General features: G+C 47.6%; 1 protein-coding gene across 2 annotated transcripts in view; it reads right to left on the bottom strand.

The window, feature by feature from the left end:
• Positions 1–19,768, bottom strand: part of CP (ceruloplasmin) — a 235,614-nt gene that overhangs the window by 140,824 nt on the left and 75,022 nt on the right. For both annotated transcript variants that reach the window (XM_075340801.1, XM_075340802.1), the window contains exons 5-6: positions 15,130–15,384; positions 14,486–14,657 (exon numbers count right to left, since the gene is read on the bottom strand). In XM_075340801.1, the coding sequence (XP_075196916.1) occupies positions 14,486–14,657; positions 15,130–15,384 (427 nt within the window). The remainder of the gene's footprint in view (positions 1–14,485; positions 14,658–15,129; positions 15,385–19,768) is intronic.

The raw sequence follows: 19,768 nt of genomic DNA on the forward strand, positions 1-19,768 counted from the left end.
AGCTTTTGGCGCAGATGCTGAAGAGCGGGGTGGTAAGAGAAAGTCAGAGTCCATGGGCTGCCCCAATCGTGCTGGTCAAGAAAAAGGATGGGTCTACCCGCTTCTGTGTTGACTACCGCAAGCTTAACGGATGCACGGTTCGTGATTCCTACCCTCTGCCCCGGATAGAGGAGTCCCTGTCGGCGTTGGGAAAGGCACGTTACTTCTCCTCCCTCGATCTGGCCAGCGGATATTGGCAGGTCCCTGTGGCAGAGAAAGACAAGGCCAAGACCGCATTTATTGTACCCATGGGACTCTTCGAGTTCAATCGCATGCCGTTTGGACTAAATAATGCCCCAGGAACTTTTCAGCGCCTCATGGAAAGTTGCCTTGGAGACATGAACTTCGAGGCCACATTGATTTACCTGGACGACATAGTAGTGTATTCTGCAACCTTTGAGAAACATCTAGAAAACCTGGGCCAAGTGTTTCAGCGGTTACGGGCCCATGGGCTTAAACTAAAACCAAAAAAATGTCGGATCTTTCAGGAAGAGATTGAATATCTCGGACACAAGGTGTCGGAAGCCGGCGTACAGCCCTCCGATGGGAAAGTGAGAGCAGTGCTAGAATGGCCCACACCCAGCACAGTGCGGGAGGTTCGAGCTTTCCTGGGGCTAGCCGGATATTACCGTCGCTTTATCAAAGATTTCGCGAAGGAGGCAGAACCTTTGCACGAATTGCTCCGAGGCACTGCGAAAGGACCAAAAGCACAGAAAATTTGCTGGGGACCAAGACAAGCAGAAGCCTTACACCGATTGAAAGAGGCCTTGGTTAGCGCCCCTGTGCTTGCCTATGCAGACTATAACCTCCCCTTTCGTGTATCGCCCTGGACAGGGGGGTGGGGGGTTCCCTCCTTCCATCCTGGGTGTAATGGGGGGCGCCCCTCAACATTATAAGGTACAATACCCTCTCAAAGCCCCTTCTCCCTTCTTTATACAGAGCTTTAGTTGCAAATCAAAATATATATAGTTAAAAGCTGTTTTTTAGTCCAGGGCAGGGGGCTCCTTTGTGGAAAGTTCCCTCCCTGATTGGGATAACACGCCACAGGGTAGTGGCGTAGGATTAACATCCCTGGTATATAGAGATTCTTATTTTTCTGCATTTACCTCTAGTCTATTTGACCAAGTATAAGGGTCACGTTACGACCCTACAGGCAAGAGGTGCTTTGACCTTTTTGCCTACGGTACTCTCTCTTTGTTTGTAGTTTCCTTCATATACTTAATCCTTCTACCCCCCTCCTCCTTTTTTTTTTTTTTTTTTCTCTCCCCCTCTCCTAACCTTCTCTATTCTCTCCACCCACACCTCTCTTCCCATCCCCATCTTCCCGGTTCCTCACCGTTCCTCCTCCTCAGAATGACGCAGATTACCTTTGGCTCATTGAATGTGAGAGGCCTCAATGTCCCGCAAAAACGGTCTCAGGTATTCTTTGACATGCATAAGAAACGAGTCCATATATTATTGATTCAGGAAACACATTTCAAAACTGGTCACCTCCCTAACTTTAAAGACAGATATTACACCAAATGGGTCCATAGCACCAACCCAGAGTCAAAATCAAAAGGGGTGTCTATAGGCATCCATAAAGCCCTGGTGCACACGGTTCTGGACACGAGAGTGGACACTGAGGGAAGATTCATTTTTCTGAAAATTAATGTTAATTCATCTATCTTTACCATTGTCAATTGGTATTTACCAAACAGAGATCCGGCGACGTCCTGCTCCTCTCTCCTGTCATCATTGGATGAATTCGCAGAAGGGACCGTGATCGTGGGTGGCGATTTAAACTTCACTTTGGACCCTAAGGTAGATACAACTTCGGGACACAATTTTCTCTCTCTCAGAAAGCTAACAAAAGTTAAACGCTCAATACAAGAGCTTCGATTGGTAGATGTGTGGAGAACGTTACACCCAGTGGAGCGTGACTACACATACTTCTCCCCGGCTCACTCCTCGTACAGCCGCATAGACCTGTTTCTTGTGAGCCAAAAGGCTCTGACTTGGCAGATACAGGCCTCTATAGGCAGTATATCCTGGTCTGACCACGCTCCTATATTCCTGAGCCTTACTATCCCAGATGGGGCAGGGAGGCCGTGGTCTTGGCGGCTGAACGATAGTCTGCTTGGGGATCAGGGGTGCATGAAGGATCTACAGAACACGATTGATGAATTTTTAGAAATACACTCAGAAGACCCCACAGCCCTTCCCGTGCAGTGGGAGGCACTTAAATGTGTGTTGAGAGGGGTTTTGATCAAACATGGGGCTAGGCTTAAGAGAGAGAGAGCCCAAACCATTTTGTCCCTACTTCAGAATATTTCAGATCTGGAAAGGGCCCATAAGAAGACATTATCACCTTTGACACTGGCGGAGCTAGTCAAAAATAGAGAGGAGCTTAAATCGATTCTCGACCGACAGTATGAGCGACATAGGACTAGAATAAAAAGATTCCTCTATGAGTATGCAGATAAATGTGGTAGACCACTAGCTAGGATTCTACACCCTAGGGGAGACCCCAGCCACATTCCCATGATTAAACAAGCAGACGGCTCTTCGACTCAGAACCCAACTCTCATCGCGGAACAGTTCCAAAAGTATTATAGAGACCTATATAACATAAAGGGCAAATTTGGAGACATGCCACATGACGCATTAGAAAATAAAATAAACGACTACGTATCCAGAACGGCCCTACCGGTTATACCCAGTGCTGAGGTTGAAAATTTAGAGACGGACTTTACAGAAGCAGAAGTGGCATCTATCATTAAAGAATCTCCCTCAGGCAAAAGTCCGGGTCCAGATGGGTTCACCCCTAAATTTTATAAAATATTCCAAACTCAGCTATCCCCGTTCTTGACTAAAGTATTTAATTCCATCTCAGAAAATTCCCAATGGGTGGCGCAATCTCTCGAAGCCCATATATGTGTTATCCCCAAACCGGGGAAGGATCACATGTTAGTTACAAATTACAGACCCATTTCACTGATCAATCTAGACCTAAAACTTTTTTCCAAAGCCTTAGCCAACAGACTTGCTCATTCCTTGCCCGGGATAATACACACAGATCAAGTGGGGTTCGTACAAGGTCGGGAGGCGCGTGACAATACCAACAAACTGTTCCTCCTGATGACCCGGTCGAGGGCTCATTCTCTTCCCATGTGTTTACTCTCAGTGGATGCGGAGAAGGCCTTTGACCGGGTCAGTTGGAATTTCATGATGGCCGCTCTAAAGCAGGTGGGGTTGGGCAAAAAATTTTTAGATAGGATTGCGTCCCTTTATTCGAGACCCTCAGCAAAAGTTAGGACGAATGGGTTTCTGTCGTCATCGTTTCAGGTCCACAATGGAACAAGGCAAGGATGTCCATTGTCACCTCTGCTCTACGTCATTGTCATGGAGCATCTAGCGGTCGCCATAAGAAATAATGCTAGTATCCATGGGATAGAGGCCGGGGGAGGGAATCGCAAGTTAGCTTTATTTGCTGACGACCTTCTCATGTTTATTTCCCAGCCACACATATCCTTCCCGTCTTTGCTCAAAGAGTTCGAGGAGTTTGGTAACTTAAGTAATTTTAAAGTGAACTTCTCTAAATCAGAGGCTATGAATGTGACCCTGTCGGCGGAAGATCTAGCCCGTACAACCCAAAATTTTCCCTTTAAGTGGCAACCGTCAGCTATAAAATATCTGGGGGTAGTTGTACCTCGGGATCCAACAAAAATTATGCATCATAATTTTCTACCCCTGTTAGAGAGGACAATTAGGGATTTAAAGAAGTACGACAAAAAAAGACTATCGTGGTTTGGGCGTATCAACGCTATTAAAATGGATGTTCTTCCTAGGTTTCTTTTCTTGTTCCAAACGGTACCTATTCAGCTGCCGGGGAGTTACTTTTCCAAAATTCGGACGGCTTTGTCAAGGTTCGTTTGGGGGAATAGGAGACCTCGGACAAGCATAAAAACTCTTACCAGACACAAAAATAATGGAGGGGCAGGGCTCCCAAATTTCCAGTTATACTACAGGGCAACTATTCTAACGAGGATAATGGATTGGCACTTCCATAGGAACTCGAAACAATGGGTCGCGATCGAACAGGACGGATTGGGAGTCCCTTTGCACTTCCTCTCATGGATGGGAAAGGAGAGTAGGTCACAGATAGAGAAGGGAATGGAGTTTATTTGGACAGTGATGGGGACGTGGGACGGTGAGGTTAAGAGGGGTTCTCTCTCACAGGGGAGGGGTCCACTTACCCCCCTCTTTGGCAACCAGGAGTTCCCTCCGGGGCTTCATTCCAATGAATTTCTGGGATATACTCGGGTGGAGGAAACTCGTTTTTTTCATGTGCTCCAGGGAAATACCCTGCCCCCTTATGCATCTCTACGGGCCACAGGGAGAGAGGTTTCCTGGATAGAATATATGCAGCTGAAATCGTTTCTATCCAACCAGGACAGGGAGAGGAAGTTGAGGACCCCCCCTACTCCATTTGAGAAATTGTTCTTGCAGGGTTCGTCACCTGGGCATGTCATCTCTCTTATTTATAAAATGCTGAACCAGAGAGACATGTCGGACAAACCCAAATTTGTCTATAGATGGGGAGAGGAACTGGGAGAGGACATTTCGGAGGACAGATGGAGCAGGGCGTTTCTGTGGACCCACAAACTTTCTCTGGCTTGTGCCGCCCAAGAGAAAAACTATAAAATTCTCACAAGGTGGTACCAATACCCGACCAAATTGCATGCTATCTTTCCCTCAGTGTCCGACATGTGCTGGAGATGTGGTACAGAAAAAGGGTCTATGTTACATATATGGTGGAGCTGTGCTAAATTGCAACCATTCTGGGACTCAGTGTTTTCTCTGTATAAAAAGATGAGTGGGGGTGAGGTGGAGAGGTCTCCCCAGGTGGCCCTCCTCTCTATCCTCCCAGGTTCATTCAAGTCACAAAAGAGGGACCTGCTGCGATTTTGTTTAGCGGCAGCCCGTATAATTATTCCCAGATACTGGAAACAGACTAGATGCCCCACGTTAGCTGACTGGGTAGAGGAGATGGCAAACCTCCAGAGAATGGAGGAACTCACAGCTGAACTTAATGGGCTCACGGAAAAATTTATCACAGTGTGGGGACCGTGGATTACGTTCATGGAGTCTCCTGAGTTCACGGTGAGTCTGGCAGGTTATTTGGGATGAGAAATGGTGACATACCTTGTCTTCCCCTCTCCCCACACACTTTTTTCCCCCACCCCCTCTTTACCCTACTTTCTTCACTCTATTTGATTCCTTCTTTTCTAAGCTTATATCTGTTCTTTTTTTTTTTTTTTTCTAGTTTTCTACTTTTTCTTAAATTTTTATTCAATAACTTAAAAGGGGATTGTTTTATGCTGAGAGTGGTCTTGTCAATTATCAGGAAGACATGTTTAGCTGGAACTCTGATTTCTAGTGTATGGTTTGCCATGGAGTGTTAGCATAAGGATAGCTTATAGAGTTCCAATGAAATCTACAATGTGATGTTATTTTTGTCATTCCGAAACTGAGAGATCACTGTTTATGTATTATAATCTTTATAAATGTTCAAGATGTATGCTTGATTTATAAACTTAATAATAAAACAGATTTGAAATAACCTCCCCTTTCGGTTGTATACAGACGCGAGCCTCTACGGCCTGGGTGCAGTACTGGCCCAGGTACAGAATGGTACTGAACGGGTGATTGCATATGGAAGTCGGACGTTGCGAGAAGCCGAGCGCAATCCCGAGAATTACAGTTCCTTTCGGCTGGAGTTACTGGCACTAGTATGGGCGATAACCGAAAGGTTCTCGGAATATCTCACGGGAGCTAAAATTGAAGTCTATACGGATAATAACCCCCTGGCTCACATCTCCACCGCCAAACTGGGAGCAATGGAACAGAGGTGGCTGGCACGACTCTCCAGATACAATTATCATGTGCAATACCGCTCTAAGCATGAAAATCAGAATGCGGATGCCCTTTCTCGTGTTACCACCGAAGCCCCAGTGGGGGAGAGAGATGAACAGTTGGAGGAAGACGAAATTCCGGACTTCAGTAAATTCACCGCTCAAGTGGTAGAGGCTTGTATGCTGGAAATTACGTCGGGCACGACATCACGCCTGCTTGGCCAAACCAGAGAGGAATGGGTGAAAATCCAGTCATCTGACCCAGAACTGCTTCAAGTGAAAGAGTGGGTGATCCAGCAGCGCAAGCCTAGAAAGGAAATACGGGCCACGCTGTCGCACGTGGCCCTCCAGATTCTCAGCCAGTGGGATAAGCTGTCGGTGCAAGAAGGGATGCTGTATCGGAAGGTGCACTTAGCTACAGAGTTGGAAGTACGGTGGCAAGTAGTGATACCCCAGAAGATGGCAGTACCATTGGCCCGAGAGGCGCATGAGAAGGGAGCCCATTTCGGACCGGACAAGACTTACCAGTGGTTGCAAAGAATAGTATACTGTCCTCAGATGCTTCGGGCGGTAGAGAAGGCCTGTAAACTGTGCCGTTCCTGCGAGTTAAGTAAGGCTCCCCCACAGCAAGCACCAGTACAGACTATTGTAACCAAAGAGCCGTTGGAAGTACTCATGATCGATTATCTGAAGATTGGCCACTCCCACCGGGGCTATCAGTTCTGCCTTGTGATGACAGATCACTTCTCCAAATTTGCGGTGGTGACGCCCACCAGAGATCAGACAGCTGAATCAGCTGCTCGAGCCATCAGTGATGACTTTATCCGGGTGTACGGCTGCCCCAAAAGAATACATTCCGACCAAGGGGCTTGCTTTCAGGGCAGTGTCATGAGAGAGCTGCAAAGGATTTACGGAATGCAGAAGTCAAGGACTACGCCTTATCATCCACAGGGCAACGGAGCCTGCGAGAGATTTAACCGGACCCTCCTAAAAATGCTACGCACGTTGGAGGATGATCGTAAGAATCACTGGCCCGGCTATCTCGCAGAACTCGTGTGGGCGTACAATAATCGTGTCCACTCCACCACTGGGTACACCCCATACGTGCTACTGTTTGGAAGAGCCGGAAGAGGCATTGAAGAGCTGAACCTAGCTCCCCCCGAGATCAGTGAAGGTCAGAGCGTAGGTTCCTGGGTTGATTGTCACCGTCGACGGCTGGAGACTATCCATCGAATTGTCACCAAGCGGCTGCAAGAAAAGACACACCCGCAGCGGAAACCTGTGTGTGAAGCCCCGTTCGTGCCAGGAGACCGAGTACTAGTTGCAGAGAAACACCCAAGACACAAGTTGAGTGAGCGCTGGAAAACAGAGCCGTACATTGTGATTAGAAGAATCTCTCCCCACGGATCAGTATACGAAGTGAGAGGTGAGCGAAGAGGCGACACCCTCATCCTGCATCGTAATATGCTGAGGCCCTGCTATTCAGAAGACAGGACCAGACAAAGTACCTCGGAGACGGTGCCCGTGCCTGTTCCTGTTACCTTCGAAGAGGGCTCTGACGATGAAGAATGGTGGCAGGCCCCGACCAACCCAGCAGATTGGGAGAGATACACACCCCCATCCGTTCAAGACACAGGTGCCACCCCTGCAGAGCAGGAGTCACTAATCTCCAGAGATGGGGACGGGAATATTGTACTCCCTGATACGGCGCCGATGTCTGGCGAGTTAGCTGTGGTGCCACGCCGGACTGAGCGGGCTAATGCTGGTATTCCCCCTGATCGGTACTTGGCAGATGAATTTGTGTGTTCTGTCACTGAATCCTGTTTTACGACATTGGCTCCCAAGCAACAGGTTGTGAAGCAGGGCAGGAGTTGCCACCGTGTGCCCCTTTGCAGAGTGCCTCAAGAGTGTATCGGCCGGGACGGCCGAGGTTAAAGAGGGGGGTAAATGTAAGACCTGTTAACATTTATATATATATAGGTTAAAAGACTGTTTGGTGGACTTCCTTGTGTTATGCTGCCACCTGCTGTCAAAACAGAGAACAGCGGGCAAAAAGTCCTACTGCTCGAGTGACTGGTTCAATCTGGAACAGGAGGAGGAGGAGTCGACTTGTAGCTGTTTTTTGCAGAGTGGAGTGTGCTGGAGTGGGCTGTAAGATAGAAGGCCTCAGTCTGCCCTGTTTTCCGAGGTCCAAGTACCTTAGAGTGTTGTGTGGTGTCCCCCCCAAGACACAGATCCAAAGAGGCTGGATGTGGAGCGAGGGGCCAGACAGCACGTGCAAATTACCGATCCAAAGAGGCTGGATGTGGAGAGCGAGGAGCCAGGCAGCACGTGCAAGTTACAGACCCGGGACAAAGACTGAACTTTAGAGGTGTCTGCCGGCGGAATACGGGCCCCAACGGTGACGAGGTACCCCACGCTGAAACCTGCAGTTAAGTGTGCACACTACTTTTAGTTAGGGACAGATAGGAAAAGACTCTGCCCTGTGTTATACAAGTAAGATAACAAGGACTCTGCGTTTTTTTTGTTTAATAAGGATTTCTGTGTTTTGCTTTTGGGAGCACAATCTGAGGCTTCCTATCTTTGACAAGTTATTCAAAGTAGTTGTATGTATATTGCATTATCTCTACTGCTGTGCTCCCTTCCCTCACTTTTCCTCCACCTGTGTTGTGCAATACATTTATTAAATTTGCATTGATTAACCCCCGTGGTTCCGTGCAGTCCTTGCGTATCCCGTTACCTGCAGGTTATTACACGGAGACGCAAGGTGGAGGGAGTCTTGGAAGAGAGGCTAAGTGACCCACACCCCTGTACCCCTAGTGGGTCGGTCATCGCGGCCGAGGGGCCCGGTCTACACCCGCTCGCCCTGCTACCTCCCCCGCTACCCGTGTTGGCTGCTGCTGCCCCGTCACTAGGCCCGCTACCACCACAACCGGTAGCGGTACCCCGCCAAGGCAGACCGACCTGCAGCCGAGGCCCGTGACCGTGCAGCACCGCTCCCTTGGAAGACACCAAAGGCTGAGCCCATCAGTGAAGCTGTACCGGAGGCACCGCTGATCGTGCCTGACCCCGCATCGGCCCCGGCAGCCCGTCTCGTACAGGAGGAGGCGGAGGTTCAGCGGGAGAGGATACCTGTGCCCGTTCCCCACACCTCGGCTGAGGTTGCGCCGGGTCGCCGCTGCAAGGCAGCACCTCAGGCCAAGTCACCGCGGGACCTTCCACCCAGATTGCCAGTGGTGGGCAGCGTCCAGGAGGTCTCGCGGGGCCCGACCCCTGCTCAGGGGCTCGCAGCAGCCCCGTATTGGGACAGGGAGCCGACACCGCTGGGCCTGGAGATTGCCGAGAGGGAAAGAAGGAAGGCGGAGCTGGTGGTCCACACCATTGAAGAAAAGGAGCGCCTCCGAAGAGCCACCTTCCGGGTGCGGGGCCCGAGATACGAGGGACAGGTCCGGCGATTTGATACCCAAAGGGGGTATGGCTTCATTTATGAACCGGGCCTGGAGGCCGAAGTTTTCGTGGCCCGGAGAGATGTGAATGATCACCTACCGGAAGACCATCCCAACCGCAATCTGCTCCCCGGTGACCTCGTCAATTACACCCGACATTGTGGGGAGAGGGGATGGTACGCCCTGGGTGTCCGGCTGAGAGTAGGCCAGGGGCTTCAAGCGCCCTCTCAGCCCTCTACCCCGGTCGGTGAGCTGGATCTGAAGTGAAGTCGGCGGTTCCCCCCGCCAAAAAGTTGTCCCCGTTGGGACCATCAGCACCGTTGTTGTTAACAAGTTGAAAGTTTTGAATGATAAGTAAAGATGATCAACCGAAGAAGTTTACCTGATTGAGCCGTGATTAAACCGGCCGTTGCCGGCAACTGTTGTCCCCGTAGGGACTGTCTGCAAACCGTTGCGTAAGGAACTGCTTATGGACAAGCCCGAGAACTTGCAGGGCAACCACAAACTTAGTGGAATGTAAATAAAAATGTGTTTTGGCTTGAAACCATTACTGCCTCCGGAGAGGCTGATTTGGGAGGATGGGCCTGGAGGAAACGGATGGCCCAGGCCCACCACTACCGTAACCGGTGGCGATCCTCCGGGGGTTCAGGGGTCCCCATGGACGTGGGTCCCCTGAAAGAGACAGAACCCGCTCGGGCAACTTGGTTCTGGACTGGGGTCAAGGGGTGCTGCCCACTTCTTAGGGGCAGCATCAAGGCCAGGTTGTTTGGGTGGGAGAAGAGCGGAAGCCATACCGTTGAAACTGTTTATAATGTTTTTACATGTTTTACCGTTTTTACTCTTTTTCAGTTGTGAAAATAAAACCGGTGATGGACGGGCAGCCCGCGGACGGTCTGCATTTTACTAAGGGGGAATGTGGCACCCTGGACAAGCCAGGTCGTCACAGGTACTACACCAACACATCCTACACCCCGGCTAGGCACATCTAGGTCAAACACAAACCCTTGTTGCCTTCCTCCAGGGGCTGATGTCCACACCAGGGGGTTGGTCCCGCCCACCAAGGAGTTCACAGTCCTGGAGGCGGGAAAAGTAGTCAGAGCAGTTGGAGAGTGAAGTGACAGTAGAGGAGACTGACCGTGTCCGGGTGCGTGGCCCGGGCACATACAGCAAGGTTGGCAGACGGTGGTGACCGTCTGCAGGAGAGGCTGATTGGAGCGAACCGTAAGGACTGTGGACGGGCGGTGGCCCGACGGTACCGGATCGGAGAGCAAAGAGAAGCCAGCACCATCCGGCAGGGCTTACGGACCCCGACCAGGCTAGAAGCCATTGGAACCGTAAACACAACACAGGTGCAGGGAAAGGCAGTCACCATCAACCTACCGGGAGAGCTACCGCAGCCGTCTGTGAGACCCGTCCATCCAGCCGTTTGTTTTACCGGAGACTTTGCATTCATCATTGGCTGAGTGAGTACCACCGTGCCGTGTGGCACAGCGCTGCTCCCGCGACCCTGCACCTCACCAGGCCCCGTAACCCGCCTGCCATCCATCCCTAAAACCCTCACCGGGGCCCCGGGACAACCAACCCCCTACCCACGGAGGGGAGAACCAACATCCAAGCTGCTCTCTGTCATCGCTCCCGGGATCCCCGTCCAGAGCAGCGGTGGTGTCATAACTTCACCACAACCGTGGGTGGCGTCACGGACAATATCTCCCCAAAGCACATACCAACCCCCCTTTCCCTCACGGGCAAGGAACGCCGCTCGAGTCCCCGGGATCCAGCCCACCGCTCGAGCCACCATCGAGCAGCAGCAGCAGTAGCCGGACCCGAGCAGTGGGTGAGCGCAGCGTCCCCTCCTGCACCCGCGACAGGTGGAGCATATGGAAAATGGGGAGCACAGTATTTAATAGTGAAGGTACAGTATGGATAAGCAGGGGAACAGTATGGAGAGGTAACAACTTGGGGGGGCAGTATGAATAAGTTGAAGCATGGGGGACAGTATGGATAAGTGGGCGCATAGAGGGTGCAGTATGGTTAGGTGGGAACATAAAGGAGACAGTATGGATAAGTGGGAGCATACGGGGGGACAGTATGGATAAGTGGAAGCATACGGGGGAACAGGATAGATAGATGGGAGCATATGGGGGACAGTATGGATAAGTGAGAGCATAGGGGGACTGTATGAATATGTAGGAGTGTAGGGGGGACAGTTTGAATAATTGGCAGCATAGCGGGAACATTATGGATAAGTGGTAACATACCTGTATAGGGGACAGTATGGATAAGTGGAAGCTTAGAAGGGATCGTATTGACAAGTAGGGGAACTGTATGGAGAAGTGGGGGAAGTATGGAGAGGCAAAGCTAATGTTTTCTGGTAACACCCTTACCATTGTTAAAGAAACCTCCCATTAAATTCTGTTATCATTAAATGTGTGTATGTGCATGTAATTTAGTATTAGTGTGATAATATATTCACCTACCGCTGCTTTATCGCCGTTCTTCTCTCCTCAGTGACGTCACTGCTCTCCAGACTCGCCGGGACACGCTGCTCTGCATGTCCCATAAGTGACTTTTACAATGAAAGTCTATGAAGCGACAGAAAAAGGCCCTATAGAGATTCATTGTTAAAGAGACTTCTGGTTCATTCAGGATCATAAGTGAGACGGCTAATTGTAATTGTACTGACGTCAACGATACGCAAAGAAGAAAGACGTCAGACACTGGAGAGTGCAAAAGTGGGAGACGTTTTTAAGAACATACTAGAATTTGCAGGTTTATGCGATACAAATGTATAGGCGGCTGACCTGACATTGTACTTGATCTCTGTACTAAACTTGGTGCAGCTTTCATGTACTGACGGTAGTTCTGCTGTTGGATTCATGTACTGACAGTAGTTCTGCTGTTGGATTCATGTACTGACAGTAGTTCTGCTGTTGGATCCATGTGCTGATCGTGGTTCTCATTGTGTACACATGTAGCAATCCATAACTTGACAGAAATTGTCACGAGGCTGAGGTGATCACCTGTTTGCCACTGTCACCTTACTAGGGTCATCACCCTGCTAAGTCTATCACTTTCTGTCACATTCACTCTGCTGCTGCCGTCACCCTGCTTCTGAAGGGGGAAAGGTAAGTGCCATATGGAGCCAAAGTAGGGACTTTTATGCTGATGATTATAGGAAAGCCTGCTCACCATCACCACCATTTGCAGTATAAGAAGAGAATTAGAAAAGCAAGCAAGGGGTGCTTTTACAAGCCTTGATCTATAAAAATCTTTGTTGAGGAAATCGTTAACATATTTTAAATTCAGTAGACACTTAAAGTGGTTGTCCACTAATTAGACAACGCCTTCTCAATTACTATATTCCCCCATGTAAAATAACAGCCTGTACTCGCCTTCATTACCGCTCCCATTCCAGCCATGTTGATTCCAAGTCTCCTGGGGCTCGCATGAGGTTGCTATATTACGTGAGCCCTGCAGCCATTCAGTGGCCACTAACAGCCTGCTTCCTTCTCACTTCCTCCAGATGTCAGTTTCATACAAATGAAGTGAGAGTGAAGCAGCACATTAGAGGCTGCTGAATAGCTGCAGGGGTAGTGTGACATAACATCACGCAAGCCCCAGGAGACCTGGCGTCAACATCGCTGGAATGGGGAACAGCAATGGAGGTGAGTACATGCTGTTATGTTACATGGGGGGATATAGAAATTGAGACATGGTTGTCCAAATAGTGGAAAACCCCTTTAAATGTACTTGTTTTAATTGATTGACCAGCGTCAGATTGGAGATTCCTCCGGTAGCCAGTAATACCAGGCCTGACTACGGCTACCTGCACTGAACTCTGGAGCTCAGCTGAGCTCCAGAGTGCAGCCTGGAATGAACTCGGGGTTTGCAGGACTGAACCTCGAGCCCCGAATGATTGATTCCCTGGCGATTGCGGTTCAGTTTATGACAGCTGCAGAGAGGCCGGGCTGAACCCCGGAGCTCAGGTGAAAGCTCCGGAGTGCAGCCTGGCCTATCTGCAGCTGTCATGAACTGAACCGCAATCGCCGGGAAATCAATCACTCGGCACTCGCGGTTAAGTCCAGGCTGCACTCCGGAGCTCAGGTGAGAGCTCCAGAGTTCAGTGCAGGTAACCGCGGCCAGGCCTGGTATTACTGGAGATTCCTCCGGTAGCCAGTCCGACGCTGGTCACGCTGTATTCTAGGATGTCCTAAAGCAGTACAGTGCAATTATGTAGTACACAGAAGATTCCTGAAACTACCTGAGAAGGTAGTTAGCAGGTAAACCACTAGAGGGCGCTAAAGTGGAGAAAACTTATGAGCAGAGTATTCCCTAGTAGAGGTAATACTAGTCAAGTCCACTAGATGGCAGTAGAATAGTCAGAACGCCAGATCACAACATGAGGTCTTGTAAATACACAAGGGCAAAGTCAAAACATAGTCAGGTAGAAGCAAGGAGTCGGTAGCTGGGAAGTCAGAACGCAGAAGCGGGGAAGAATGGAAAGAGGACAGTAACAGAATCAAGGTAAGAAGATGAGTAATGAACAGGGAGACAGCGGGAGATACACAGGACGGGAACAGAGAACAGAGGTCAACAACAGGTCAGGTGAACACGGAGGTGAGCAGGGGGCAGAGCAGACAACAGGTCACTCACAAGTAGAATGCAGCAGAGCCGGAAATATCAGTGGGGTAGTTCCAGAGAAGCAGTGCCATAATATAGTGGCCTGACCTCCAGAACGAGGCAGGAAGGATTAACCCTTAACGTGACCTGTATCAGAGACGTGAAACTAAAAAAAGGCTCAGCTGCAGCTGAGCCAGGAGTAAATCATGACATTGATTTAATGGAAAAATATTCATGGGATAACCCCTATAATTAGGTTTTTCTCAATTAGAAGTATCTGACTCATGTATTATTTGCAGTATATTTCCCTAAATTAATCACAGACACATTTGTTACTAGAACTGGCTATTAAAGTGGTAGAAATGCTTTCCATCACCTGTGGCATCAGTTACCTGCCTGAGCCCTGTTTATAAATACCCTGATTAAATAGAGTGGCTTGTTGACACCTATCTGGCATCAAACGAGAAACGAGACTCCTCTTACCTTTCAGGATCATCTAGCCTTTGTCCGGTGAAATGATTGACAGATGTTGGTCCGTAGTTCCAAATTATTTCTTCAGCAGCTATGTAATAATGTCTTTTTAGTGACCAAAGCTTGCATGGCTTTTTGGAATTTTTTGTGCAGTTCTTCACTTCATAAATTGCCTGCATACCAGCTATAATAATAAATAATAATAAATAATAATAATATTTATTCACTTATATAGTTCCATTAATTCCACAGTGCTTTACATACATTAGAACGATATGTTTGGCTCATTCAGACGTAGTTTTTCAAAATGGAGTCAGTTTATTTGTGGATCAAAATCTGCAATTCAAGCAAATTAATTGGAAAACAAAAAAAAACGGAATCCGAGTGCTGCCCATTATTTACTGTATAGTTTAATGGGAAACAGTAGCTTTTTTTTATTTGCATTAGGAAAACTGATGCCTCGCTAATGGTAAACACAGAAGCACCGACCAAAAATGGAATAAATAGGATGTAGCACACTAATTAAAAACAATCCATTTTTTTCTAGCACAACCCCCCCCTAAGATTTTGATAACACCGTCATGGTATACAGTTATTATTTCATAGGCCACAGTGATATAGTTTTGTGCACTTGCTGAGCATGTGAAATAACGTACCTTCCAAGTGATCATTAACTTGACAGCTGAGGAGCCATTTCCCGAGGTTCTTGGTCTCCATTATACCTTGGAGCATTTCAGCTGGGAAGAGATTAACTGTGTCCACACGATGACTCTGATGGGTCAGCACCTGACCGTGGAAGTATGCTGAATGGATATCTACTTCATTGCCCATACCGAACATGTACCAGTTCACCTTTGTGTTGTCACACATGGAGAGGCCTGGGAGGTTCCCATACATGTATCCATTGATAGCTACAATACAGGAGGAAATTATGTAAGTGACCCTAACCTCCTGTGCAGTGATTACAAAAACCTGGTCTTTAATATTTTAATATTTAAATAATTATGCCAGTCCTCCTGATAGATTAGATAAAATCCCATTAGTCTGTTATTAAGAAAGAAAAAAATAGAGAAAAAATAAATAATAAAATAAAAAATTATAAATATATATATATACAGTCAGGGCCAGAAATATTTGGACAGTGACACAAGTTTTGTTATTTTAGCTGTTTACAAAAACATGTTCAGAAATACAATTATATATATAATATGGGCTGAAAGTGCACACTCCCAGCTGCAATATGAGAGTTTTCACATCCAAATCGGAGAAAGGGTTTAGGAATCATAGCTCTGTAATGCATAGCCTCCTCTTTTTCAAGGGACCAAAAGTAATTGGACAAGGGACTCTAAGGGCTGCAATTAACTCTGAAGGCGTCTCCCTCGTTAACCTGTAATCAATGAAGTAGTTAAAAGGTCTGAGGTTGATTACAGGTGTGTGGTTTTGCATTTGGAAGCTGTTGCTGTGACCAGACAACATGCGGTCTAATGAACTCTCAATTGAGGTGAAGCAGAAGATCCTGAGGCTGAAAAAAAAGAAAAAATCCATCAGAGAGATAGCAGACATGCTTGGAGTAGCAAAATCAACAGTCGGGTACATTCTGAGAAAAAAGGAATTGACTGGTGAGCTTGGGAACTCAAAAAGGCCTGGGCGTCCACGGATGACAACAGTGGTGGATGATCGCCGCATACTTTCTTTGGTGAAGAAGAACCTGTTCACAACATCAACTGAAGTCCAGAACACGCTCAGTGAAGTAGGTGTATCTGTCTCTAAGTCAACAGTAAAGAGAAGACTCCATGAAAGTAAATACAAAGGGTTCACATCTAGATGCAAACCATTCATCAATTCCAAAAATAGACAGGCCAGAGTTAAATTTGCTGAAAAACACCTCATGAAGCCAGCTCAGTTCTGGAAAAGTATTCTATGGACAGATGAGACAAAGATCAACCTGTACCAGAATGATGGGAAGAAAAAAGTTTGGAGAAGAAAGGGAACGGCATATGATCCAAGGCACACCACATCCTCTGTAAAACATGGTGGAGGCAACGTGATGGCATGAGCATGCATGACTTTCAATGGCACTGGGTCACTTGTGTTTATTGATGACATAACAGCAGACAAGAGTAGCCGGATGAATTCTGAAGTGTACCGGGATATACTTTCAGCCCAGATTCAGCCAAATGCCGCAAAGTTGATCGGACGGCGCTTCATAGTACAGATGGACAATGACCCCAAACATACAGCCAAAGCTACCCAGGAGTTCATGAGTGCAAAAAAGTGGAACATTCTGCAATGGCCAAGTCAATCACTAGATCTTAACCCAATTGAGCATGCATTTCACTTGCTCAAATCCAGACTTAAGACGGAAAGACCCACAAACAAGCAAGACCTGAAGGCTGCGGCTGTAAAGGCCTGGCAAAGCATTAAGAAGGAGGAAACCCAGCGTTTGGTGATGTCCATGGGTTCCAGACTTAAGGCAGTGATTGCCTCCAAAGGATTCGCAACAAAATATTGAAATTAAAAATATTTTGTTTGGGTTTGGTTTATTTGTCCAATTACTTTTGACCTCCTAAAATGTGGAGTGTTTGTAAAGAAATGTGTACAATTCCTACAATTTCTATCAGATATTTTTGTTCAAACCTTCAAATTAAACGTTACAATCTGCACTTGAATTCTGTTGTAGTGATTTCAATTCAAATCCAATGTGGTGGCATGCAGAGCCCAACTCGCGAAAATTGTGTCACTGTCCAAATATTTCTGGACCTAACTGTATATATGTGTGTGTGTGTAAAATTCTCCAGCATAGAAAGTTGTGAAACTTTGCAAGTCACTTTATTAAGGGATTGATTTGATCCTCATTCCTTAAAAAATTGTATGTAAGTGGCCTCTAAAGCCTGCTTTACACATTACGATTTCGCATACAATATCGTATGCGATCGTAACCGCCCCCATCGTATGTGCGGCACGTTCAATTTGTAGAACGTGTCGCACAAACGAGTAACCCCCGTCACATGTACTTATCCGTCCATACGACCTCGCTGTGGGCGGCGAACATCCACTTCATGGAGTGGGAGGGACGTTCGGCGTCACATCGACGTCACGCGGCAGCCGGCCAATAGAAGCGGAGGGGCGGAGATGAGCGGAACGTAAACATCCCGCCCACCTCCTTCCCTCCGCATAGCCGGCCGGGAGCCGCAGGACGCAGGTAAGCTGCTGTTCATCGTTCCTGGGGTGTCACACACTGCGATGTGTGCTACCCCGGGTACGATGAACAACCTGACGTTCAATTTTTAGGAATTGAATGACGTGCATGCAATGAACGTTTTACCGTTCAATCGCAATCGCACGTAGCTGTTACATGCTACAATGTAACTTACGATGCCGGATGTGCGTCACTTACTACGTGACCCCGCCGACACATCGCAAGATATATTGTAGCGTGTAAAGTGCCCTTAAGCCCCTGCCTTTCCCCAATCTATTGCCTGCCTATATCTGTATTGCTGTCAAAACATACCCATTTGGAGTTCAGATGTTGGTAGTCAGACCTGTTTCACACATCAGTCAAAAACACACACATTTTTCACTGATGTGTTAAAGATACATTTGGCCTACCGTGTGCCGTGATTTTGACAGACGTGTTCTCCGGGTGCTATCCATGATAGCACATGGAGATCAGACACTCCTATACTCCCTAGTGAGCCATGGTGCTGATGTCTCCGGCTCTGCTGTCTCTGGCCGCTGCTGTCTTTCCTCTCCTGTTACTTCCGGGTCGCAGCGCAGTGAATATTCATGAGCATAATTAGCCGGTCTGGAAGTAGGAGACAGTAGTGCCAAAGACAGCAGGGCTGGAGACAGATGCGTATAGAAAATAATTTCATTTCAAAGATACGTGTTTTCTTTGGTACGTGTTCTACAGATCACATCACTCTGTGGTCCATCACATAAGTGATGCCAGAGAAAACAACACCGCCACACGAAAACACGGTCGTGCACAGAGCCATTGATTTTAATGGGTCTGCTTATGTCCGTGATACCGGTATGTATAAAAATAACAACATATGGACCAGAATCACTGACGTATGAAGGGGGCCTTAAAGATATAGCACTAATGATGAGCGAGCACTACCAATCTTGGGTGCTCTGTACTCATAATGAGCAGCTGATTGTTTCCTGGAAAAATGCTCGAGTTCCCCATACTTCCATTATACTCGGTTACTCGAGTCACGCCCATCCGAATATCAACTGTTCATTATGAGTACCTGTCCTCACTAACTCTTGGGACAAGCTTGTTGCAAAGGATTTCACTGATAAGCTCAACATTCAAGGGAAGAGATGGGTGCAGACCCTTTCACTGACATTAAATCAGGATTTGTAAGCTATTTACATGCAATTATTTTTCTGTCCGAAATGTAGACAAGTCCACTAATAAAGTGCAGGGCCAGATTTAGACAAAGTGAAGCTCTGGGTAAAACTTTCAAATGGAACCCTAAATGCTCACATATTGCACCATGACACTCAAACTGTCATGATGTGACTGTTGTTGGATAATGGGGATAGGGGACCCTAGACTGAGCCCTCATGCTAGGGTGCTCTATGCTATCTCAGCTATATTCCTAATGGTGGAGATGCCTGAGTCCCGTTCCTGGCCCTGATCTTCACCAGAGCTAAACTAATATCGCCTCCCATAAGGGAAGGATAGGGCAGGAGTGTTTTGTTAACCACAGATAGAAATAGACAAGGTAACACAAAAACTCTGACACACTGCATACACACACACAGGATTAAACAATAAGAGATTCAGTAGGAAAACAAAAGCAGGAAGGTAGCTACAAAAGACAACAGGGATAAACTCCACAACCGCACAAAGCAATAAGCACTACTTCCACCAAATAGTCTGGAACACCACACCTCACCAGACCAACTAAGATAAACTATAGTTAGCATAGGTGTTATGATCACTGTGGATGATCACAAAAATCCCATCAGCAGAAAACCACAAGAGTAGTTGGTACCTGAGCTGACCGCAATCCCCTATCTGTCAGACCACACTAGAAGTAGCCGTGGAGCGTTCCTAAACACACCTAGACACCTCGTCACAGCCGGAGAAACTTACTACACCTCACAGATAGAAATGAGGAAACCTATCTTGCCTCAAAGTAGTCCCCAAAAGGAATAGCAAGCCCCCAACATATAAAGCCAACGGTGATGTAAGAAAACACAATACACAAATAGGAAATATAGATTAGCAAAGGCGAGGCCCGACTTCCTAGATAGAACAGGACCGGATAACTGAATGCG

The sequence above is a fragment of the Anomaloglossus baeobatrachus genome, chromosome 3 (assembly GCF_048569485.1).
Source record: "Anomaloglossus baeobatrachus isolate aAnoBae1 chromosome 3, aAnoBae1.hap1, whole genome shotgun sequence".
Classification (NCBI taxonomy): Eukaryota; Metazoa; Chordata; class Amphibia; order Anura; family Aromobatidae; genus Anomaloglossus; species Anomaloglossus baeobatrachus.